The sequence below is a fragment of the Rattus norvegicus genome, chromosome 3 (genome assembly GCF_036323735.1).
Source record: "Rattus norvegicus strain BN/NHsdMcwi chromosome 3, GRCr8, whole genome shotgun sequence".
NCBI classification, from domain to species: domain Eukaryota; kingdom Metazoa; phylum Chordata; class Mammalia; order Rodentia; family Muridae; genus Rattus; species Rattus norvegicus.
The window spans coordinates 82,118,047-82,137,902 of NC_086021.1; the positions used below are offsets into that span (position 1 = coordinate 82,118,047).

General features: G+C 43.0%; 1 protein-coding gene and 1 long non-coding RNA gene across 54 annotated transcripts in view; one reads left to right on the plus strand and one right to left on the minus strand.

Moving 5' to 3' along the window:
• Ttn (titin) overlaps window positions 1–19,856 on the minus strand; it is a 272,483-nt gene that overhangs the window by 58,399 nt on the left and 194,228 nt on the right. For all 50 annotated transcript variants that reach the window (XM_039106393.2, XM_063284706.1, XM_039106391.2 and 47 more), the window contains 31 exons: window positions 19,176–19,475; window positions 18,780–19,088; window positions 18,504–18,694; window positions 17,722–18,151; window positions 16,807–17,115; window positions 16,537–16,685; window positions 16,417–16,449; window positions 16,194–16,323; window positions 15,801–16,100; window positions 15,391–15,708; window positions 14,163–14,459; window positions 13,754–14,053; window positions 13,345–13,659; window positions 13,105–13,253; window positions 12,264–12,414; window positions 11,892–12,173; window positions 9,747–10,049; window positions 8,904–9,206; window positions 8,524–8,805; window positions 8,127–8,426; window positions 7,734–8,036; window positions 7,328–7,636; window positions 6,928–7,209; window positions 6,546–6,845; window positions 6,169–6,462; window positions 3,108–6,074; window positions 2,083–2,403; window positions 1,700–1,984; window positions 1,300–1,599; window positions 694–996; window positions 30–305 (listed from right to left, as the gene is read on the minus strand). In XM_039106393.2, the coding sequence (XP_038962321.1) occupies window positions 30–305; window positions 694–996; window positions 1,300–1,599; window positions 1,700–1,984; window positions 2,083–2,403; window positions 3,108–6,074; window positions 6,169–6,462; window positions 6,546–6,845; window positions 6,928–7,209; window positions 7,328–7,636; window positions 7,734–8,036; window positions 8,127–8,426; window positions 8,524–8,805; window positions 8,904–9,206; window positions 9,747–10,049; window positions 11,892–12,173; window positions 12,264–12,414; window positions 13,105–13,253; window positions 13,345–13,659; window positions 13,754–14,053; window positions 14,163–14,459; window positions 15,391–15,708; window positions 15,801–16,100; window positions 16,194–16,323; window positions 16,417–16,449; window positions 16,537–16,685; window positions 16,807–17,115; window positions 17,722–18,151; window positions 18,504–18,694; window positions 18,780–19,088; window positions 19,176–19,475 (11,091 nt within the window). The remainder of the gene's footprint in view (window positions 1–29; window positions 306–693; window positions 997–1,299; window positions 1,600–1,699; window positions 1,985–2,082; window positions 2,404–3,107; window positions 6,075–6,168; window positions 6,463–6,545; window positions 6,846–6,927; window positions 7,210–7,327; window positions 7,637–7,733; window positions 8,037–8,126; window positions 8,427–8,523; window positions 8,806–8,903; window positions 9,207–9,746; window positions 10,050–11,891; window positions 12,174–12,263; window positions 12,415–13,104; window positions 13,254–13,344; window positions 13,660–13,753; window positions 14,054–14,162; window positions 14,460–15,390; window positions 15,709–15,800; window positions 16,101–16,193; window positions 16,324–16,416; window positions 16,450–16,536; window positions 16,686–16,806; window positions 17,116–17,721; window positions 18,152–18,503; window positions 18,695–18,779; window positions 19,089–19,175; window positions 19,476–19,856) is intronic.
• The window catches only part of LOC120101583 (uncharacterized), a 114,782-nt gene that overhangs the window by 6,144 nt on the left and 88,782 nt on the right, over window positions 1–19,856 (plus strand). The window lies entirely within an intron of this gene.

Genomic DNA, 19,856 nt, shown 5'->3' on the forward strand with positions numbered 1-19,856 from the left:
AGCAGCCACTTGTCTCATGTGTAACCTACCCATGACTGTCACTTTGATCTTCTGAGTGTCTGTCCCGGAGCTATTCTCTGCCGTGAGGCTATAGTAGCCACTGTCTTTTCTAGTGACATCCTTTATGATCAGAACCGAGGAACTGTCTGCCTTGTGGATGGCCAGGTGGCTGGACGTAACGACGTCATCTTCTCCCTTCTTCCATTTACAGATGGGGTTAGGCTTTCCATACACATGAGCTTCGACCCGGAGCTTCTTCCCAGCTTTAATGGTGATTTGCTCAGGCATGAGGATCTTTGGTGGCACTGAAAGCAAAGACAAAAGCCATTCCTTAGGTGGGGAGTTTTTCCTGTTTTTTTTTTTTTTTTTCTTTTTTTGTAAGATTTTGGGTTGTAGCCCACTAGGGGTTTCAACTTAAAGAGTGAATTTATAACGGATATTTTAAAAACTTCTTACATGCAACAGAAAGTATCAGATATAGCACATATAAGGTAGTTGCAGTTCTCGAATCTATTAACTCAAGGAGAAATGTCTGCTTAGACCAGCTTTTTATCGCGTGGTACAAAGGAGGCAATGACTACGAAGATTGGTCATTTAGTTTAGATACTACTCAGAAAAGCCAGCTAGGAGGACCAGATCTCCATGCAGGCTAAACATCCAGACATATAAAATGAAAATAAGTGAACGACTTACACAGCTGCTCTTTGGCCTCGTAGACACCTTCGGCTTCTCTCGGCATGCTGACTCCAACAGCATTTCTAGCCGCAACTCTAAATTTATATTTCTTTCCTTCCTTTAGGCCAGTGATAATAAGGCTGAGGTCTTTGACCACTGAGTACTCTGTCCAGCGATCTGCAGGTTGGTCTTCTTCTCTGTAACTAATAATGTAGCCGTCGATTTTAGCGCCTCCGTCACGCAATGGAGGTAACCAGGCCAGCGTAGCGCTGTTCTTTGTCATTTCGGTCACCTCAACTTTTCTTGGAGGATCTGGCTCGCCTAGAAGAAAAAACAGAATTTAGAATATTCGGTAACTCTGTAATCCCCTTTGCCGATGTGCATGTAGGAGTTTCAGTGTGACCCTTGCACCCAGTATGTAGGATGTGTAGTTCAACACGTTGAACATGGAGCATAAGGTGAAGCAAACTAAGGTAAGTCTTGTCTGAGAGAGAGATTCACTGTGCTCTTGGAGCTTCAAGGGACAAATCAAGTCCCTTTTGGTGAATTATAACCATTCTGATCCCATGGCCTTGTTGAACTAGAGGACGGCAGTTAAAAGAGGGAAGAAAGGAGATGGCTTACTGAGAGGGTCTGAGGCAAGCACAGGTTTGGGGACATCCGTTGGGACACCAGGGCCATATTCATTGACAGCGGTTACTCGGAAGAAGTATTCATTCCCAGGGACAAGGTTGGTTACATTGAAGCTTGTTTTCTTCACTTCAGGGGTAACTGTTGACCATGTTTTTCTCTCTGCCTCACGCTTCTCCACAATATAATGTGTCACTGGGCTCCCACCATCATTCTCAGGAGGTGCCCAGGACACGTGGCACGAGGTTTTAGTGACATCCGAAACTTTTAAGTCAGACACAGGTCCAGGAGTATCTGTAAAGACCACAGACTCAGATCACACATCTCATCGGCATTCTTATTAACTTATTTGTTTTGGGGGCAGGAAAAAAAAAAAAGCTTTAGGATAACTCACCTAGTACTTTGACATTCACGAAAACAGCCTTTTCTCCTGCCGGGTTCACAAGGGTCAGGGAGTATTTTCCAGAGTCATCACGGGTAGAATTGGGAATGACAAGGAAGGCCATAGTGTCCACTAGATCGACTTGTCCTTTTCTGACCACATTATCAATACCCACTTTGCGCCATGTGACTTTGGGGGCAGGGCGTCCTCTCACTATGGCAAATAGTCGAATAGGGCAGCCTGCTCTCACCACGACCAATTTTCTCATGCTGGCATCCAAGTCAATCTCTGGAGGCTCTACAAATGACATAAAGGACATCAGCGGACTCTTCAGACATGAGGAAACCGGTGAGAACGAATGGGGATGAGTACCTAGCATTACAGAGGGGCCTTACCTAGGATTTCCTTAGGCCTGATGGCTTCCTTTAGTTCTGCAGGGCGCCCAATGCCAACCTGATTCTGGGCACACACCCTGAACTCATACTCCTGGTTCTCGTCCAAACTGGTGACTGTGAATTCCATGCGAACGAGTTGAGCCGCAGCATTGCACCTTTTCCAGCCCTCGTCGGGCGATGCGTCTGCTATTTTGGGTCTCATTTCTACGACATATCCGATGATCGGGGCACCACCATCATAGACTGGTTTTCCCCAGGCGAGAGTGATGGAATTTTTGGTTGTATCAACCACTTTGAAATTGGTGGGTGGGCCAGGTGGTTCTGAAAATAAATCATGTAAAAATAAATGCACACGCAATTCCTTACATGCACGTGTAGGCCAGAGGTCAACCCCGAGTGTCCTCCTGTGTTGCTCTCCACCTTACTTTTGATACAGGATCTCTCACGGAAATAATCGCCTCCCAGTTGTCTAGATTGGCCGGCCTGTGAACTCCAGGAATCTGCCCATCTCTGCCTCCCTCTCAGCACTGAGGTTAGAGATATGTCCATGACTTTGTACATATGCTGATGATCTGAACTTTGGCCTCCAGCTTATGTGACCACTGCTTTACCCACTAAGTCATGTACCCAGCCTCGTGATATTTTAGTGTCTAATTTTATAGTTGATACTCAAATAAGCCCAAAGAAGGTCATTCTAGTTTCTCAAACTCCCAAGACTTCTTTGGAGTATTAGCTAAAAAATGCAGTTTAAAAAACGTGGAACAAACGAACTTTGTCAGATCCTTCCACACGCAATTTTAAGAACTGGTTTAATGTTGCTGGAGAGACGGCTCTGCGGTTAAGAGCACTGACTGCTCTTCCTGAGTTCTATTCCCAGCAATGGCACGGTGGCTCACAACCATCTGTAATGGGATTCAGTGCCCTCTTCTGGGGTGTCTGAAGACAGCGACAGTGTACCTACATACATAAAATAGATAAATCTTAAAAAAATTGGTTTAATATCAGGAAAAGTGGGCACATCTTACCTATGGGATCTTTTGCCACCACTGGTCTTGATGGTAGGCTTGGCTCTCCAATGCCAACCTCATTCTCCGCCTTGACACGGAACTGGTACTCGTGCCCTGGGAGGAGATTCTGTACTTTCAGACGGCGCTCGGGGATGGCGCTCTTGTTAACAGGGACCCAGCGGACTGCGTGCTTTTCTTTTTTCTCTAAATAGTATCCTGTGATAGACTTCCCGCCATCATATTCGGGGGCATTCCAAACCACAGTCATCTCTTCTTTGCTCACTTTAGTGACTTCTGGAGGATCAGGGCGACCAGGTCTGTCATACTTGGTCTTTGCAATGACTGGTTTACTTTCTGTTGGAGGCCCTGTGCCTATTTTGTTTTCTGCACGGACTCTGAAAATATATTCATTTCCTTCTATGAGACGAGTCACTGTAGCACCTGGTGTCAGGACATTAGCGGAATAGGTAGACCAGACCATTCTCTTGCTCTCGCATTTCTCTAGAATATAATTTTGGATTTCACAGCCGCCGTCGTCTTCCGGTGGATCCCAGCGGATAGTACACCTATCACTGGACACATCCGCGATTTTCAGGTTTCTTACGGGACCAGGCTTATCCAAAACATTGACAGTCGCATAGGCCACAAAACTGCCAGCTGGGTTAGTTGCTGTGACTACATATTTACCGCCATCACTTCGCTTCGCTTTGGTAAGGGAGAATTTCGATGACTCAGCACTGGTATCAATCTTGACCCTTGGTGATCTTGTTAAATCTGTAGCATCTTTGTCTTTGGTCCAGGCAACCTCTGGGAATGGTTTGCCTCTCACACCTGCCTCGAGTCTAATGGTGTCCCCTGCTTTGACAGTTAGCACCCCACTTAATTTTAGATCAAGTACTGGCTTCTGTAAATCTTCCTTCACAACAACTTCCTCTGTCCTTACCCAGTCACTTTCTCCACCTTCATTCTTAGTTTGTACTCTGAACTCATAAATCTGGTTTTCAACACACTTGTCAACCATGTAGTGGGTTTCCTTAATGCTACCTTTATGCACTCTTTCCCAGTCTGCAGAGCCCTTCAATCTCCTTTCCACATGGTATGATAGATTCGGGCTACCACCATCATAATCAGGCCGTCGCCACTTTAGATAGACAAATGTCTTTCCTTTATCTGCAATATGCAGGTTTTCAGGCTCACCAGGCCTGTCAATAGGGTTGATAGCCAAGATTGGAGTTTTTGTTTCAATGGTTGGCCCAACACCTACTTTATTCTCTGCACAAACACGGAAATAGTATTCATTATTGGCCAACAGGTTGGCTTTGATCAGTCTCTTGGTGACATCTGAGGCAACAATTGACCAGCCTTTCTGATTTGGCTTACGATATTCCACTATGAAATTTGTAATCTCTGAGCCACCATTATCTAGTGGGTTCTCCCAAGAAATTGTGCAGTTTTCCTTGGTTACATTGCTAACCTTCAGATTCTGGCAAGGTCCAGGTCTGTCAAGGACATTAACAATGGCTGACCCTTGGGCATGCCCACTGCTGTTTTTAGCAGAGATAATATACTTGCCGTGGTCAGCTCTGACAGCTTCTTTAATTTGTAACTCGACACGAGGTAGATCATGAATTAGGTCAACTCGCTTGTCTTTGACCAGTACTTTCCCCTCCTTAGACCAAGTTATGTCTGGCTCAGGTCTGCCTTTGACTCGAGCAAGAATGCGGATAGTTTGACCCACCCGGACGGTAATGACATCACGGCATGTAACGTCAAGTTCTACTTCTGGAGGATGAAGGATGTCTTTTGCAATCACAGATTCTGCGAGCTCTCTTGGCTCTCCCTCACCCACAATATTAGCTGCTCTTATGCGAAATCTGTACTCGTTTCCTTCAATCAGCCCAGGTACCCTGAAGGCACACTGCCTGATAAGTTCATCTTTATTAATCCTATCCCACTGTGTTGTGCCAGGTTTCTGACACTCTACTACATATCCAAGAATGGGGCTGCCGCCATCACTGAGGGGCTTTGTCCACACCAAGTCAGCAGATTCTTTGGTCTTGTCTTTCAGTTTAGGATTTATAGGTGGCCCTGGTGGTTTGATGGGCCGGCAAGCTTTGATTGGGTCAGAACTTGGGGATGGATTGCTTAAACCAGCAAGATTTTCAGCAAACACTCTAAATTCATATGTATTTCCCTCATAGAGTCCAGTCACCCTGAACTTCAGGTCAGCAATAGGTGTTTTGTTGACCCTCACCCACTTGCCAGTTATTTCCCGGCGTTCTACATAATAGCCAGTTATGGGACTGCCACCATCAGACTTCGGCAGGGTCCAAGACACTGTGGCAGCATTCTCAGTAATGTCAGTTACCACTGGTTTACCAGGAGGAGATGGAGGACTGAACTTGTGTTTAGCAACAGTAGGTATGGAGTCAAGGGGAGGACCGACACCCATTTTGTTCTCTGCTTTGACTCTGAAAACGTATTCACAGCCTTTTTGGAGATGTGGGACCTTCAGCTTCAGCTTACTGCTTCCTGCGGAGACGACACCCCATGTACCTTTCCTTGTATCTTGTTTCTCAACAATGTAATTTATCACTGGGCTCCCTCCATCATCCTTAGGTGGTTGCCATGAGATAGTCATGTATTCAGGGGTAACATCCAGAATATTAATAGGACCTGTTGGTGGACCGGGTACATCAAGAACAGTAAGATGGACAGCTACTGTTTTGGTACCCGCTGCATTGGAAACTGTGAGTTGATATTCCCCAGTATCCTTCCTTAAGCAATTCTTAATGGTCAGCACTGATGAGAAGCTGTCGGTCTCAACTGTGTAGTGGTCATCTGTTGTAATCTCAGTCCCATCGGTTGCCCATTTTGCAGTAGGAACAGGTACACCTCTTATGATGGCAGGGAATCTTACTGTGGTACCAGCCTTCACCACGAGCCCTTCAATTAACTTCACATCTAATTCAACAGATGGAGGCTCTAGGGAAAAAAAACACACACAAGGCCGTTAGATTTGAATTTTCACAGTATGAATAATTTAAAGAAGATATCAGAGTGCCAATCCAAAAGTCACCTAGTTTCTCTTGACATTCTATTGGGATAGTTGTATCAGGGAGTCCAAGACCTATGATATTTTCAGCTTTTACACGGAATCTATAGGTCTTCCCTTGTTGTAAGCCTGTAACAACACACTCTAAGTTTTTCACAGTCTTGAACTTGATCCAGTCTTTGGCACCTTCTTCTTGATATTCCACTAAGTATCCCGTGATTGGAGAACCACCATCACGATCGGGCTTATTCCAAACAAGAGAGACTTCAGTCTTGTCGACGTCTACATGGTGTAGGTCCTTGGGCGGTCCTGGGGGATCTTTGAAAGAAAAGTTATCATAAATGAGTGATAATCCCCAAGCTAGCCAAATAATAATTCTCTATTCAGAGAGAATAACTCACGGAGAGGATCCAGAGCCTTGATGGGCTTAGGTGTTTCTACAAAAGGACCACGTCCATATTGGTTCTCAGCAGCTACACGGAAAAGGTACTGATTGCCTTCATTCAGATGTTTAGCCATGTGGCTCTTCTTCTTTGATGTAGTTGAAAGAGGGGACCATTGGGCAGTGGCAACATCTTTCCTCTCAACCACATAATTGGTTACAACAGAACCACCATCATCCAATGGTTCCTTCCATGTAAGGTAACAAGAGTCTTTCCTAATTTCACTGACTTCCAGATCTCTAGGTGGCCCAGGTTTATCTGAAAAGTATTAAATACTAGATAAGTGACAAGAAAAATATATATGTGAGTTTCTTAATAACACGAATATTAAAATGCATACCTAAGACCAATACTTTTACTGAGACTGTCTTTGAACCTGCTGGATTCTCCACAGTTAGGGAATAAATTCCACCATCTTCGTGGGCAGCATTACGGATCTCAAGCTTGCTTCCAACTGGAGTAACATCAATCTGTGCTTTTGTTGGAGCCTCTCTGTCTTCTTTTTTCCAGGTCACTTTTGGGAATGGCACGCCTTTGATGATGGCACTAAGTCTCAGAGTATCACCAACTTTAATGTGTTGTTCTCTTGCCATGTTAGCATCAAGGATCAGCTCAGGAGGTTCTAAGGTGAAGAAAATGCCTTGAGGTTAATTCCTTAATGCATACTGTAATAGCCATACTGCATATACAGGGGACACCTACTTTTTTTTCACAATCACAGATCACAACATTTCACTTACCAAGTCGGTCCTTTACTAGAACTGGTTCAGGAACATGGGCTGGGTCTGATTCACCAGCCTCGTTGACTGCCAGCACTCGGAACTTATAGGTCTGGCCATCTCTGAGACCAGTGACTTTATATTTAGTTTCAGGGCATGATTCAGGAGTGTGATTGGCTCGTCTCCACTCTTCATCTCCAACTTTCTGGTACTCCACGATATATCCCAGGATCTTGCTCCCACCATCATGACGGGGTGGCTGCCAAGTTAGATCAACTGAATTGCATGTTGTATCTATTGCCTCAGGATTAATAGGTGGACTTGGTTTAGCTACAAAATAAAAGAAAAAATAAAATTAAAGAAATTCAAGTACAGCGGAGAAAAGTTAGGCAGTATGAAAACTGAGACGAATGTTTCAATACTGTACCAATCGGGTCTCTAGCAAAGACTGGTTTGGATGGTGGACTTGGGTCTCCAATACCAATTTCATTTTCAGCAGAAACACGGAATTCATATTGGCATCCTTCTAGAAGATCGGGAACTCGATACTTAGTGTATGGATGGATAGGCTCTTTGGTAACTCTAACCCATCGTTTAGACATAGTTTCCCTCTTTTCCAGGATGTAGTTTGTGATGGGCTTCCCTCCATCATTTGGCTTGTTCCAGGTTACTAATGCAGAGTCTTTGGTGACCTCTGTGACAACTGGCTGCTCAGGTGCATCAGGAACTCCTGTAACAGATGCCAACCAAATGTGTTAGAAGTTTAAACGCTCCTATTACCTGTGTCAAGCATTGGGTCATCCCCTGCCGTATTACATACTGAAGCGATCTCTGGCCTTCATTGAGTCCGACACCAGAGGGTCACTGATTCCATAGAGATTTTCAGCATGGATCCGGAAGATGTAATCTTTTCCTTCGAGCAGTTTAGGGACCTTGCATGTTGTTTTGGCACTGGCAGATGTCACAGGCATCCAGATGTCTTTACCCAGCTCCTTCTTCTCAATAATATAATTGGTAATTTCACTTCCTCCATCATCTAGAGGTGGCTTCCAAGAAATAACCATGTATTCTTTGGTCACCTCATCAAAAACGACAGGTCCTACCGGTGGTCCAGGACGATCTGCAGAACAAAAAAAAATAAATCATAGCACAAAATGTTATCATCACTTCTGCTTCTAAATGGACAGAGTCTGCTATTTCTGATATATAGAACTTACCCACAACGTTGACCTGACAGAAACCTTTCCTGGAGCCTGTACTGTTCTCCACAACTACACAGTATCTCCCAGAATCGGAGCGTTTGGCCTTTGTCTTCTCAAGAGCGAGTGTTGTGGGAGTGGTCTTTATGTGAGTTCGGTCATCTTCCAGCACATCAGCTTCATCTTTAAACCAATCAACCTTAGGCTTTGGTTTGCCTGAGTAACGGCCAGTGAGGGCGAAAGCTTCACCAACCCGGACTGTAAGCTTGTCTCTGAAGTCGAGGTCAAGCGTAGGGGGAGCTAAAATTTAGAATTACAGACAGGAGTCATTTTTGCTGTCCTATGATAAGGCCATGGTTATGAAACTTCTCAAAGTATAAACTATAGCAGACACGTACCTAGCTCATCCTTGCAAGTGATGGGCTTGGTGCAGAATGACGGTTTGCCTTGTCCGACAATATTGACGGCACTGACGCGGTACTCATACGTATCGCCTTCTTTTAAACCTTTAACAGTGTATTTCCTGCTAAGCAGATTGTCATTTGTAACTTTGTGGAACTTCTCAGTACCAATGAGTCGGCTTTCGAGGACGTAGTTAATAATTTCTGATCCGCCATCATACTTGGGAGGATTCCAAGTCAAAGTCACAGTATTTTTGGTGACTTCTTTGACTTCCAGGTCTTCTGGTCTCTCTGGCACAGCTGTAAATATTATTACAATGAAAAGAGTGTCACTGCGAGAATGGAAAAGATTGGCAGAAGTATCCTTTCCTGAGCATTATTTTTTAAAAATGAAGCCATCTGCTTCAATGGTTCTCAAAACTGTTCTCACCATATTACTATTAAAGTGAGAACAGATTCCAAGGGACCTGATGTTCTCAGCTGATAGATGAGGAAATGGAGCCTCATCTATAACAAAAGATCTTTTAGAGTCAGCAGTTTTCAAGTTAGAACAATGATTCAGTTTAGTTTTACTCAGAATGGGAAACAACAGTGACAGGGATCGGTGCAGGGAAGAATCTGATGACTCAATTGCTTTGACGCCTTTTTTTATCACAGACACAAATGCAACAACATCGGGTATTTAACAGTTGCCTTAGTGCTTGACAAATGAGTAACATTTATGTCATTAACACACACACACATGTGCACACATTTACACAAGCACACATTCACGTGTACACCATAGTGTTGTATTAAATGAATAGTGTGTTAATTATATTTGTTCTCAATTTTACTTACTTATTGGGTCTCTGATGACAAGGGCATTTGGTGTCTCAACGAACGGGCCCATGCCAATACTGTTCTCAGCTGCAATTCGGAAGAAGTAGGACTTTCCTTGAATAAGACCCTGTACGGTAGCGTTTTGTCGAGTGACTGTGTATGTGACAGGGGTCCATGCTCTGCGGTCAGCTTCCCGCTTCTGAATGACATAATTGGTGATTGGAGAGCCACCATCGTCTTCTGGAGAGAACCATGTCAGTTTGCAGGAGTCATTGGTTAGATTGTCAGAGAGGAATGGTATTCCAACAGGTCCTGGGACATCTGGGGACAAGAGGAAACATGTTAAGCCATTTGTCTCCAGTGCTCAATCAATGTTACCTTGTTTTTAAAGTGAAGACAAAATGTGATACCATAGAAAATAAGGTTTTTGTGCTTGTTAATCAAGTTTTTTCTTACCTATTTAACTACATCTGTATTTCTATAATTTACATTATTTATGTCTTTCTGTCTAATCTATCTATCTAACTATCATCTGTCTGTCTGCCTGCCTGTCTGTCTACCTGCCTGCCTTAGCTCAGGCTCTCACTTCATTGCCTAGTCTGGCCTTGATCTCACAGTTCTCTTTCCTCAGCTTTTCAAATAATTGGGATTAGAGCACAATCATATTTTAAAATGAAGTGGGTTTGTGCTACCATGTTTTAATAATAAGTAGAGAGAATAAAATTCCTGTTAAAGAGGCAAAACTTGTGAGACACAGGGAGGAGCTACAGGATTGGGGTAGACAGTGGTTTGATTGCTCTTGCCCTTTCTTAAGGGAAACAGGGAAGAGGTGGTTTTCTGAGTGACTAGTTAGTTGATGGATACAGAAGGCCGTGATTTTTAGAGGTTGGGATTTTAGTATAGAAACATACCAGTTATCCAATTGGAGTAATAGTTTTAGATTAGTAAAGTGGCTTAGAAACTTGAAACGTAAAAGCTTTTAGAGTTACCAATGCATGAAATACCTTTGACCACCCTTTATCCTATTATTATATTGAAACGATAGCTGTTTGGAGTGTGGCTCTGCTGAGTTAGGAGGACTAGGTGGGATAGTGTCACTTTCTGAGCAATCAGGGAGTAAAGCAGAGAAAACACACACAGGATGCAGGTAGAACTGAACTTTAGCCCCAGTGATGAACAAAGCAATGCTGATAATCACACACACGGATTCTCTTGGAATACAGAATCCCGATGAGAAGCTTTTGCATTTGTTAAAAGTCTATCCTTATTATTTTATGATATGAAAATGGTCACTGCTGGCAAACCATTGTATGGTTAAACATTTATGAATATTTTTAGGAAAGATGCTTTTATAATCATGTAATCATAAAGGAGGGCCTTAAGGTCCTTGTCAAAAAAATGTAGCATACAAAACTTCACGTAGGGAAATGGCACTTTCGGAGGATACCACACCCTCTTCTATCCTCCTTGAATGATTCACACAATGGCATGCATACATATGTGCAGGCAAAACATAATACATACTAAAAAGATATTAAAACAAAATAAACCTTCATGTAGAGTAGGAACTCAGCAATGTGAAATACACGTAGGAAAAGAAAAAAAATATAAGAAACAGTTAAAGAATTCTAAAACGGACAGTGAATTGTGGATTTTTTCCAAACCATTTATAACATAGTCTTATTACAACATAGCACTGTTGTAGATTTATAATTATAATTAAATTAAATTAAAAATAAAATTAAAACTAAGGGGCTGGAGAGATGGCTCAGGGGTTAAGAGCACTGGCTGCTCTTCTAGAGGTCCTGAGTTCAAATCACAGCAACCACATGGTGGCTCACCACCATCTGTAATGGGATCTGATGCCCTCTTCTGGTGTGTCTGAGGACAGTGACAGTGTACTCATATACACAAACAAAATAAATAAATCTTATAAAAAATTAAAACCAAGAAGTTGCATTTGTGGTGGTGCATGCCTTTAACCCTAACACTCAGGACACAGTAGCAGCCAGGTCTCAGTGAGTTTGAGGCCAGCCTGGCCCTCACAGTGAGTTCTAGGTCAGTTCTAGGCTGAAGCTGCACAGGGAGAATCCTATCTTGAAAAATAATAAAGGTAAGATGAAATAACATGAACTGTTGCATAGACAAATTGAAAGTATTTACCTAACACATCAACAATAATTGTCTTCTTTCTTTCTCCGCCTTCGTTTTTGGCGAGAAGAGAGTAGACCCCTTGATGGCTTCTCTGGCAGTTCTTGATGACCATGGAGGAGCTAATTGCTGTGGTCTCAATGGTGGCCTCTTGAGGCAAGGCTCTTTCATTCATGTTCCAGGTGACAGTGGGAGGTGGCTTCCCAGACACATAGGCGATGATTCGGATCACCCCTCCAGCATGGACCACTATTCTGTCTCTGACGCTGGCATCAAGCTGGAGGTCAGGCGACACTGGGAAACAATTGGACATGGCAAATGTGACTTCCATATTTCAACATAGAGCAAAGCTATCAGTAAACTAGCATAAGTATCGGTAATTACCAATTCTGTCCTTCATTTCAATAATGTCTGTGACTTCTCCAGGTTCCCCAACGCCAGCAATGTTGACGGCTCTCACACGGAATTTATAGAATGCTCCTTCTTTTAACCCAGTCACAACCAGTTTTGTCCCTCTCACTTCTTTGTCTTTACCCTGGGGGAAAGTAACAAACATTTATAATTAGAGGTTCTCTAATATAAACATGTATCCCATATCTAATATACAATCTTGCTGCTTACAGCATTCTCTCAAGTATAGCCACACCTACTTGCTCTTCTCAGGAGGCAATAGGGACCAGATATTATAGACAAGGAGTGAATGACTGGTCATAAAATTGTGTTTAAAAATTAGTGGCAAATGACTGGGGAAAAAAACGTACTGTTCATATGTCCCATCTTTCCAGGATTCATAACTGAAAGGTAGGTAAATAACATGACAATTTTTAATTGTTCAGTTTTTAGTTTTAATTGATCCACCATGACTGTACTTACTGTATAATAACTCATTACACATAAAGAGCTGGCAATGAGTATCTCCATCTCCTTAAATATTTACTATTTCTACCTGTTGGGAGAGTTCGAACCCTTCCAGTTTTTTTTTAATAAAGTATATAAATTCTTATGAATTATAGTCGTCAGAGTATGCTATTGAATGCAGGAACTCATTCTTTCTGAGTATTTTGGTACCCAATGTAGGGCCTTCTTTGCACTTCCACTCCTGACCTGATTAAGAGTGTTATTTTCCTGATTTTTTTAAAATTTAAAACATAGGCAGGAACAAATGGGCGTGAGAACTACTTAAAACACATTCACAGCACATCTTTCGACTGAATGTTTTAGCTACCTTTTCCCATTCCTCTTTTCCTTCTTCCTTATATTCAACAATGTAGCCAGTTATTTTGGATCCACCATCTTTTAACGGAGGAGACCATTCTAAGTCCACGGATGATTTTGTCCAGTCTGTCACTTTGGGGAATGGAGGACCAGGGGGAGCTGGAAAGAACCAGGACACATCAATATTTTTAATATTCTATGGTACGTTTGGAAACATCTTTTTTTTTCAAAGAATGGTTCCAAGGCTTACCGACTGGATCTCTAGCAGTCACTGGATCTGAGGGGAGACTGGCTGGACCCACACCAGCAGCATTGATCGCATATACCCGGAACTGATAGTCTGAGCCTTCAATAAGGCCAGTCACTTTGTAAGAAACGCCCAGAGTCATGGCTTTGATGGGGTCACGGTTAACTCTCTTCCATCTCTTTGAGGTGGTGTCTTTCATTTCTAACCAGTAGCCTGTCACAGGAGAGCCACCATCGTATTCTGGTTCTTCCCAGTTGACAGTCATGGAGTTGCGGGTGACGCTGCTCACTGTTGGTTTATCTGGAGCTCCAGGGACAGCTGTGAGAGAAACCCATTAGTTGGCAAGAAGCTATTCAAAAACAGAAACAAACAAAAGGGACGGTGTCCCACAAGAACGTGCCACCCTACTCACAGAAGAGGTTCCGGGCCGTCTCGGGTTCACTGTCGAGTGGTTCTCCAATGCCATACTTATTCTGCGCCATGATTCGGAAGACGTACTCATGGCCTTCGAGCAACTTGGGGATTGTGTACATGCATTCTTTAGGCTCGCTCGAGACACGTACCCATGTCTTCCTGTTAGCCTCTCTTTTCTCAATGACGTAGTTTGTAATCTTAGACCCACCGTCATCTTTAGGTGGAAGCCAAGATAATGTCATCTGATCTGCTGAAATAGATTCAAACTTTATGGGTCCCACAGGGGGGCCAGGACGACCTACAAAGATTTTTTAAAAAAAGAATATTGTGTTAGTTGAATGACTTTAAAGCCAAATTTTATTTATGATTAACAAAACCGTGTTTTAACCAAACAGTGCAGCAATTACCAAGGACGTTGAGTCTCATCTCCTTTGATGCTGTCCCCAGGTTGTTTACGGCTGTGATAGAATATAAGCCAGTGTCACTCCGGCGAGACTGAGGGATGACTAAAGTGCAAGTGTCGTCCACCACCTGTTTGTTGACATGGGTGTCATAGACAACGGGCTCTTTGCTATCAGGCTTCTTTGGAGGAGCTTTAAACCAGGTGAGCGTTGGGAACGGCACCCCTTTGATCTTGGCCACGATGTTAACATCAGTTCCTTCTTCAACTTCCATGAATTCTTTTAGCTCAATTGATGGTGGGCCTAGAATATTGACAACAAGAACAAATGTTAACATAAGGAACAAAATGCACTGAAGGACAGACAGTGGAATTCACTGTGGTTATGAGGCCTGTTTGGGTGGACTGTGGTTACACTTCATTGCCTAAGCTGATAGAAAGCCTGGGTAGTCTCTCTCTAGCATTGTTATACTGGTCTGGGGGCAGCTGAATGCAGAGATCCTTTACTGGGTCTGTGCAGACACCTATCTGCCGTTCTCTCCTTCACCATGCTTCAGTATACATGCAGAGATGCTGACAAAGGGCAGCAAGGCGTGAACGTCATGGCACTGTATGCCTGGCACTTCAGTCATGTCTTTCTTTTCTAACTTCCAGGGTGATGAAGTCATTTTAATGCTCGTTTAGAGGTTCTGATGTGAATTAATTTTTATAAAAAATAATTGCTGGTAGAAGCCACTTTTCTATTTTCTACACATTTATTATAAGTGTGCAAAAGGGATTGGCACAAACACAAGACCAGATAAAATACACAGTGATAGAGATGGTAATGATGACTTGAAGAGACTTATTAGTTTGCATATGTATCTTATCTTTCAAAAACTAAAATGGGTATTCTCAGATAGAGGGAAAGTCTTGTTTGGAGACTACTCCATTGGTCTTAATAGGCGCTAAGGAAATTACTTGCTGTCTGTTCCTTTTAATTCCTTTCACTTCTGATAGATGAGAGAGCTTGCCTTGTAGAAAATCAGAAGAAAGGAAATTAGATGTTTCTTGTTTGTAGTAAAAGCAATGTGGGAGGGTATCTGCTAATTCTGTCCATAATGGGGTGATAAGTAATTGAATAATATGTCCATGCCTACATGTAGTCCATGGGGGCACTTTGATAGGTGCACTGTCTCTATTACTAGACACAAGAAGGCAACCCCAAAGGAGGACATTCTCTGTTAAATACGCACATGTCTGGTCTTTGACAGTCACAGGACCAACAGTGGCTGAAGGCTTGCTGACCCCGGCCTCGTTGACAGCTTTGACTCTGAATTCGTATTCCCCACCCTCTACGAGGTCTTCAACAGTAAACTCCAACTCTTCCACATCGCGCCTATTGCACTGTCTCCAAGCTTCTTTCTTCTTCCCAGTAGGGTCCCATGCCAGGCACTCAACAATATAATGGGTAACAGGAGAGCCCCCATCATTCTTTGGAGGTTTCCACGACAGATGCACTGTGTTCTTTGTTATAAGACCAATCTTGAGTTTAATAGGAAGATCGGGAGGATCTGTAAAAATGATTATAGGAGTTGTCAAACACTGTTGTTAGTGACATGGCTTCTTCTTAGACTGCATTTTAAACTTGCATTTTAAAACTTACATATCGGGTCTCTGGCAGTGGTCCTCTGGATGGTTTCTGCAGGTGGGCCAATTCCAAAACGGTTTTCTGCTCGAACCCTGAAGAAGTATTGCTGCTCAGAGATAAGATCTGGCACCACGAAGGCGGTGCTTCCACAGTTTGGATTGACTTTGGTCCAGGCTTTCCCATCAATCGTCTTCTTCTCAATGACATAGCCTTTGATCCTGTCCCCTCCGTCGTCATCTGGCATCTTCCACGAGAGGCGGCAACTACCCCTTGTGATGTCACTGACCTTCAAATCCTTGGGGGGGCCTGGTGCGTCTGTTGGTTGTAAGCCACAGTGAAAATATCAGCTCTTAGAAGGTGAAAGCAGCTTTGCTTCGATCGTGTCATAACTATGAATGTCTTTCTTACCCATGACTTTAACTCTGCAGTTGGCAGTTTTCTGTCCTGCTTTATTCTTGGCCGTGATGCTGTATTTGCCTGAGTGAGCTCGAGTGCACTCTGGGATAACGATGACAGATGAGTTTTCGGCAGTCTCCAGCTATGCAAATAAAATTGGAGCAGTACATTGAATGAGATCATAGCATTGCTAAGCGCAATCACATTCCTAATTAAATATGCTATCGTCTCTTACCTGTGCATCTTCAGGTATATCGTGAATTCCATCCTATTATAATGAAAAGAAGACAATTATGTTTTAAACACTGTTTCAGGTCATTCAATGGAAGACATAGGAATATCACAGAATTATTACCTTCATCGCCTTCTTTGCCTTTCCGTCAAATTCCCAAGATGATTTTGGTGTTGGGCGTCCCTTGATCACAGCAGGGATTCTGATCTGTGAGCCAGCTTTGCAGATCAGGCAGTCTTGTGCGCCGATGTCAATGAAAACCTCTGGAACTTCTGGAATATGCCAGGTAATAGGAGAACAGTCAGCTAACATTTCAGAGAGGTAACTGATCTATCCCCGGTACATTGACTTCACAGTATCATCCAAAGGTGACCACATAAGCTGAACGGGTACCTTGGATATCAGTGGCAGGGATCTCTCCGGTTGTGTCACTTGGTTCCGATTCTCCAGCTTCATTGACAGCTTTCACTCTGAACCTGTACTTCCTGAGTTCTTTCAGATTAGGCACCACACATTCACAGGCAGTGAGAAGTTTATCGGGTTCATTGACTTTTTTCCAGTCTGTAGTACCTTCCTCTTGCATTTCCACAATGTAGCCTTTGATTGGGCTGCCACCGTCTTTGGCTGGAGGTTTCCATGCTAGTGAGATGCTTGATTTTGTTTTATCTTTAACCTCTGGGCAAGAAGGTGGCCCAGGGGGGTCTAAAAAGGGACAAATAAACAAACATCACATTTTGAAGCAAACGTAATGCTATTTTTTATATGTATCATAAGATAGTCACTATGTAAGACATTCATTGTAGTCTATTATAATATTAAAATTGAAGTGCTAGAAAAGTATAACAAACAAGAGAGTATATTTTCTTTTACTCTTAATACAGAAACAGAAAGCACATGAATCCCTGGGGGAAAAGCTTACATGACATCTCTGACTAGATCTATGTAGTCTGTGAACATGGCATTGATGAAGAGCCATTTCACTTCTGAAATCCTACTAAAGAGATTTTTTTTCTTTTCTTTTTTTTTTTTTCCGGAGCTGGGGACCGAACCCAGGGCCTTGTGCTTGCTAGGTAAGTGCTCTACCACTGAGCTAAATCCCCAACCCCTACTAAAGAGATTCAACAGCGTATTTTAAAAAAAAAAAATTCCTACTAATGTTAATCTAGAATTTAAAAACGATTTTGTGCATGTGTATATGTGTACATATTTCACTATAAATTGTTCTAATGAAAATATGAGAGATTTATGAGTAACCTACTTAGTAACTTCAGCCATTAGAAACGGGTCCTAGAAATAAAGCATACTCACATATGGGATCTCCTGCAACAGCTGGGTCTGATGGTTCACTGGGAGGGCCAATTCCTGCAGCATTTATTGCCATGGCTCTAAACTGGTATTTCACCCCTTCGATCAAGCGTGGAACACTGAATTCAACACCCTTCAGTCCCACTTTGGTTATTGGTGCTCGGCTAACACGTGACCAGTAGGCACCGCCTTCCTCTCTCTTCTCTAGCCAATAGCCAGTAATTGGAGACCCTCCGTTGTCCAAGGGAGGAGTCCAGCTCACAAGCATAGATCCTTTGGTCCGCTCTAAGACTTTTGGTTTTCCAGGAGGTCCAGGGAGGCGGTAGGGATCTTGAATGACGACTTTGTCTGATTTGCATTCATCACTGGTTCCGTATTTGTTCACTGCCCTCACTCGGAACTCGTACTGACCATTGGGGATGAGCTTCCAGATCTAGGAATTTAGATGAGTAAAGAAATTAGAACAAATATGCTTGGGCTGAGGTTTTACTTATTTTAAAATTCAATGTATTTTGGTGCTGGATCGCCATAAGAAACAAACACATAAACCTAAAAGACAGAGGAAGAGAAAAACCCTTTAAAAACAAGACATCAATATTTGTAATTTCTAGTGGAGCTCAAGTAAGAGAGAGTGGTAGGCTGTATGCGTTAAGTGACCTTATGTGCACAGTGATAAATGCTGAACCAACAAGTAGCTTCTGCTTGTGTAGGGTTTTGAGTTTAACAGTTCTAAAGTTACATTAAAGACGGTCTCACACAGTGTGCATGAGTTTGGAAGCATTTACCCCATATCTTCTCTCAACGGCAGTGTTAGTGACTTCTTCCCATTCAGACTTTTTCCTGCTGGCATCGCGTTTGTCAATGATGTAGTGGGTAATCTCACTGCCTCCGTTGTCTAGCGGGGCATCCCATGTCAGATAGCAAGACTCAGCTTTGATGTCAGTAACGGCGAGGTTTCTGGGCGGAGATGGGCGATCTGGGAAGGAACAGCGGATGGGATTGAGACATCGTTCTCAAACCGGAAGTGGCTTTCTTTCCCACACGGCAGGCAAGTCTCTTACCATACACCTCCACGTGAACGTTGCGGAACACGGAGCCAAGACGATTGGAAGCTGTGATGGTGTAAGTGCCCTTGTCCTCTCGGACTGCTTTGGGGATGCTAAGTTCAGTCTTTGCCTCACTTCGGGAGACTTCTTCCTTGGTTATGTTCAGTGCATCGGTGGGCTTTTCAATCACCTTTTCATTCTTGGACCATTCAATCTTAGGCATAGGGAGTCCTGTCACATCTGCAGGGATGTTAACCGGCTCTCCTGCCTTCACTTTGATCGTGTCTCCCCGAACAGCAAGGCGCAGCTTAATAGTTGGAGGGACTGCAGAAAGAAGAGGGAGAAAGTCTTAAGGATGTTTCCTCAAATCATCATAAAGTACATTCATGGTATTAAATATGGAATCCATACCTTCATCATCTTGTATGACCACATTAAGAGGCAGAGATGGTTCGCTTTCACCAATGTCGTTGACGGCTTTGACACGGAACTCATACATTTGGTGTTCATCGAGATTGTCAACCAGGAATGATGTGGTTGGGCAGAGTCGCTTGTTAACTCTTTCAAAGTCAGGCTTGTCATGACGACGTTTTTCAATGATGTATCCTTGGATGGGACTGCCACCATCACTGCGGGGCTCCTTCCAGTCAAGGGTGATAGTGGATTTGGTCCTTTCTGTGTATGTGAGCCTTTCAGGAGATGTCGGAGGGCCTTAAAGCAGACACAATTGAAAATGGTGAGCATGAAATAAGTATTTGCATAAGAAATAGTATTTCATTTCTATTTGTGTGAAAAACAGATTAATTAGCATTTTCAAACATACCAGTCAGTCACAAACATGATAGCCAGTCTCACTAATGGTATTTTACCCCTGGTGACTGCCTCATCAAAATCGTTAATTAAAATCAAATCAAGAATATGTGTGCTTTGTGTTTAGTATTTTATCTTGCTTCCCTGTGGTATTTACAAAACTTCTAATCCTGCAAAACTGGGAAAATAGGTATGTGAAGTTCTGCCTTCAATGTCACAGAGAGCAAAGTGGTTTCTGTCTTTTGTGACCAGACAGTAGATGTGGTTGCTGAACAGTGAGTC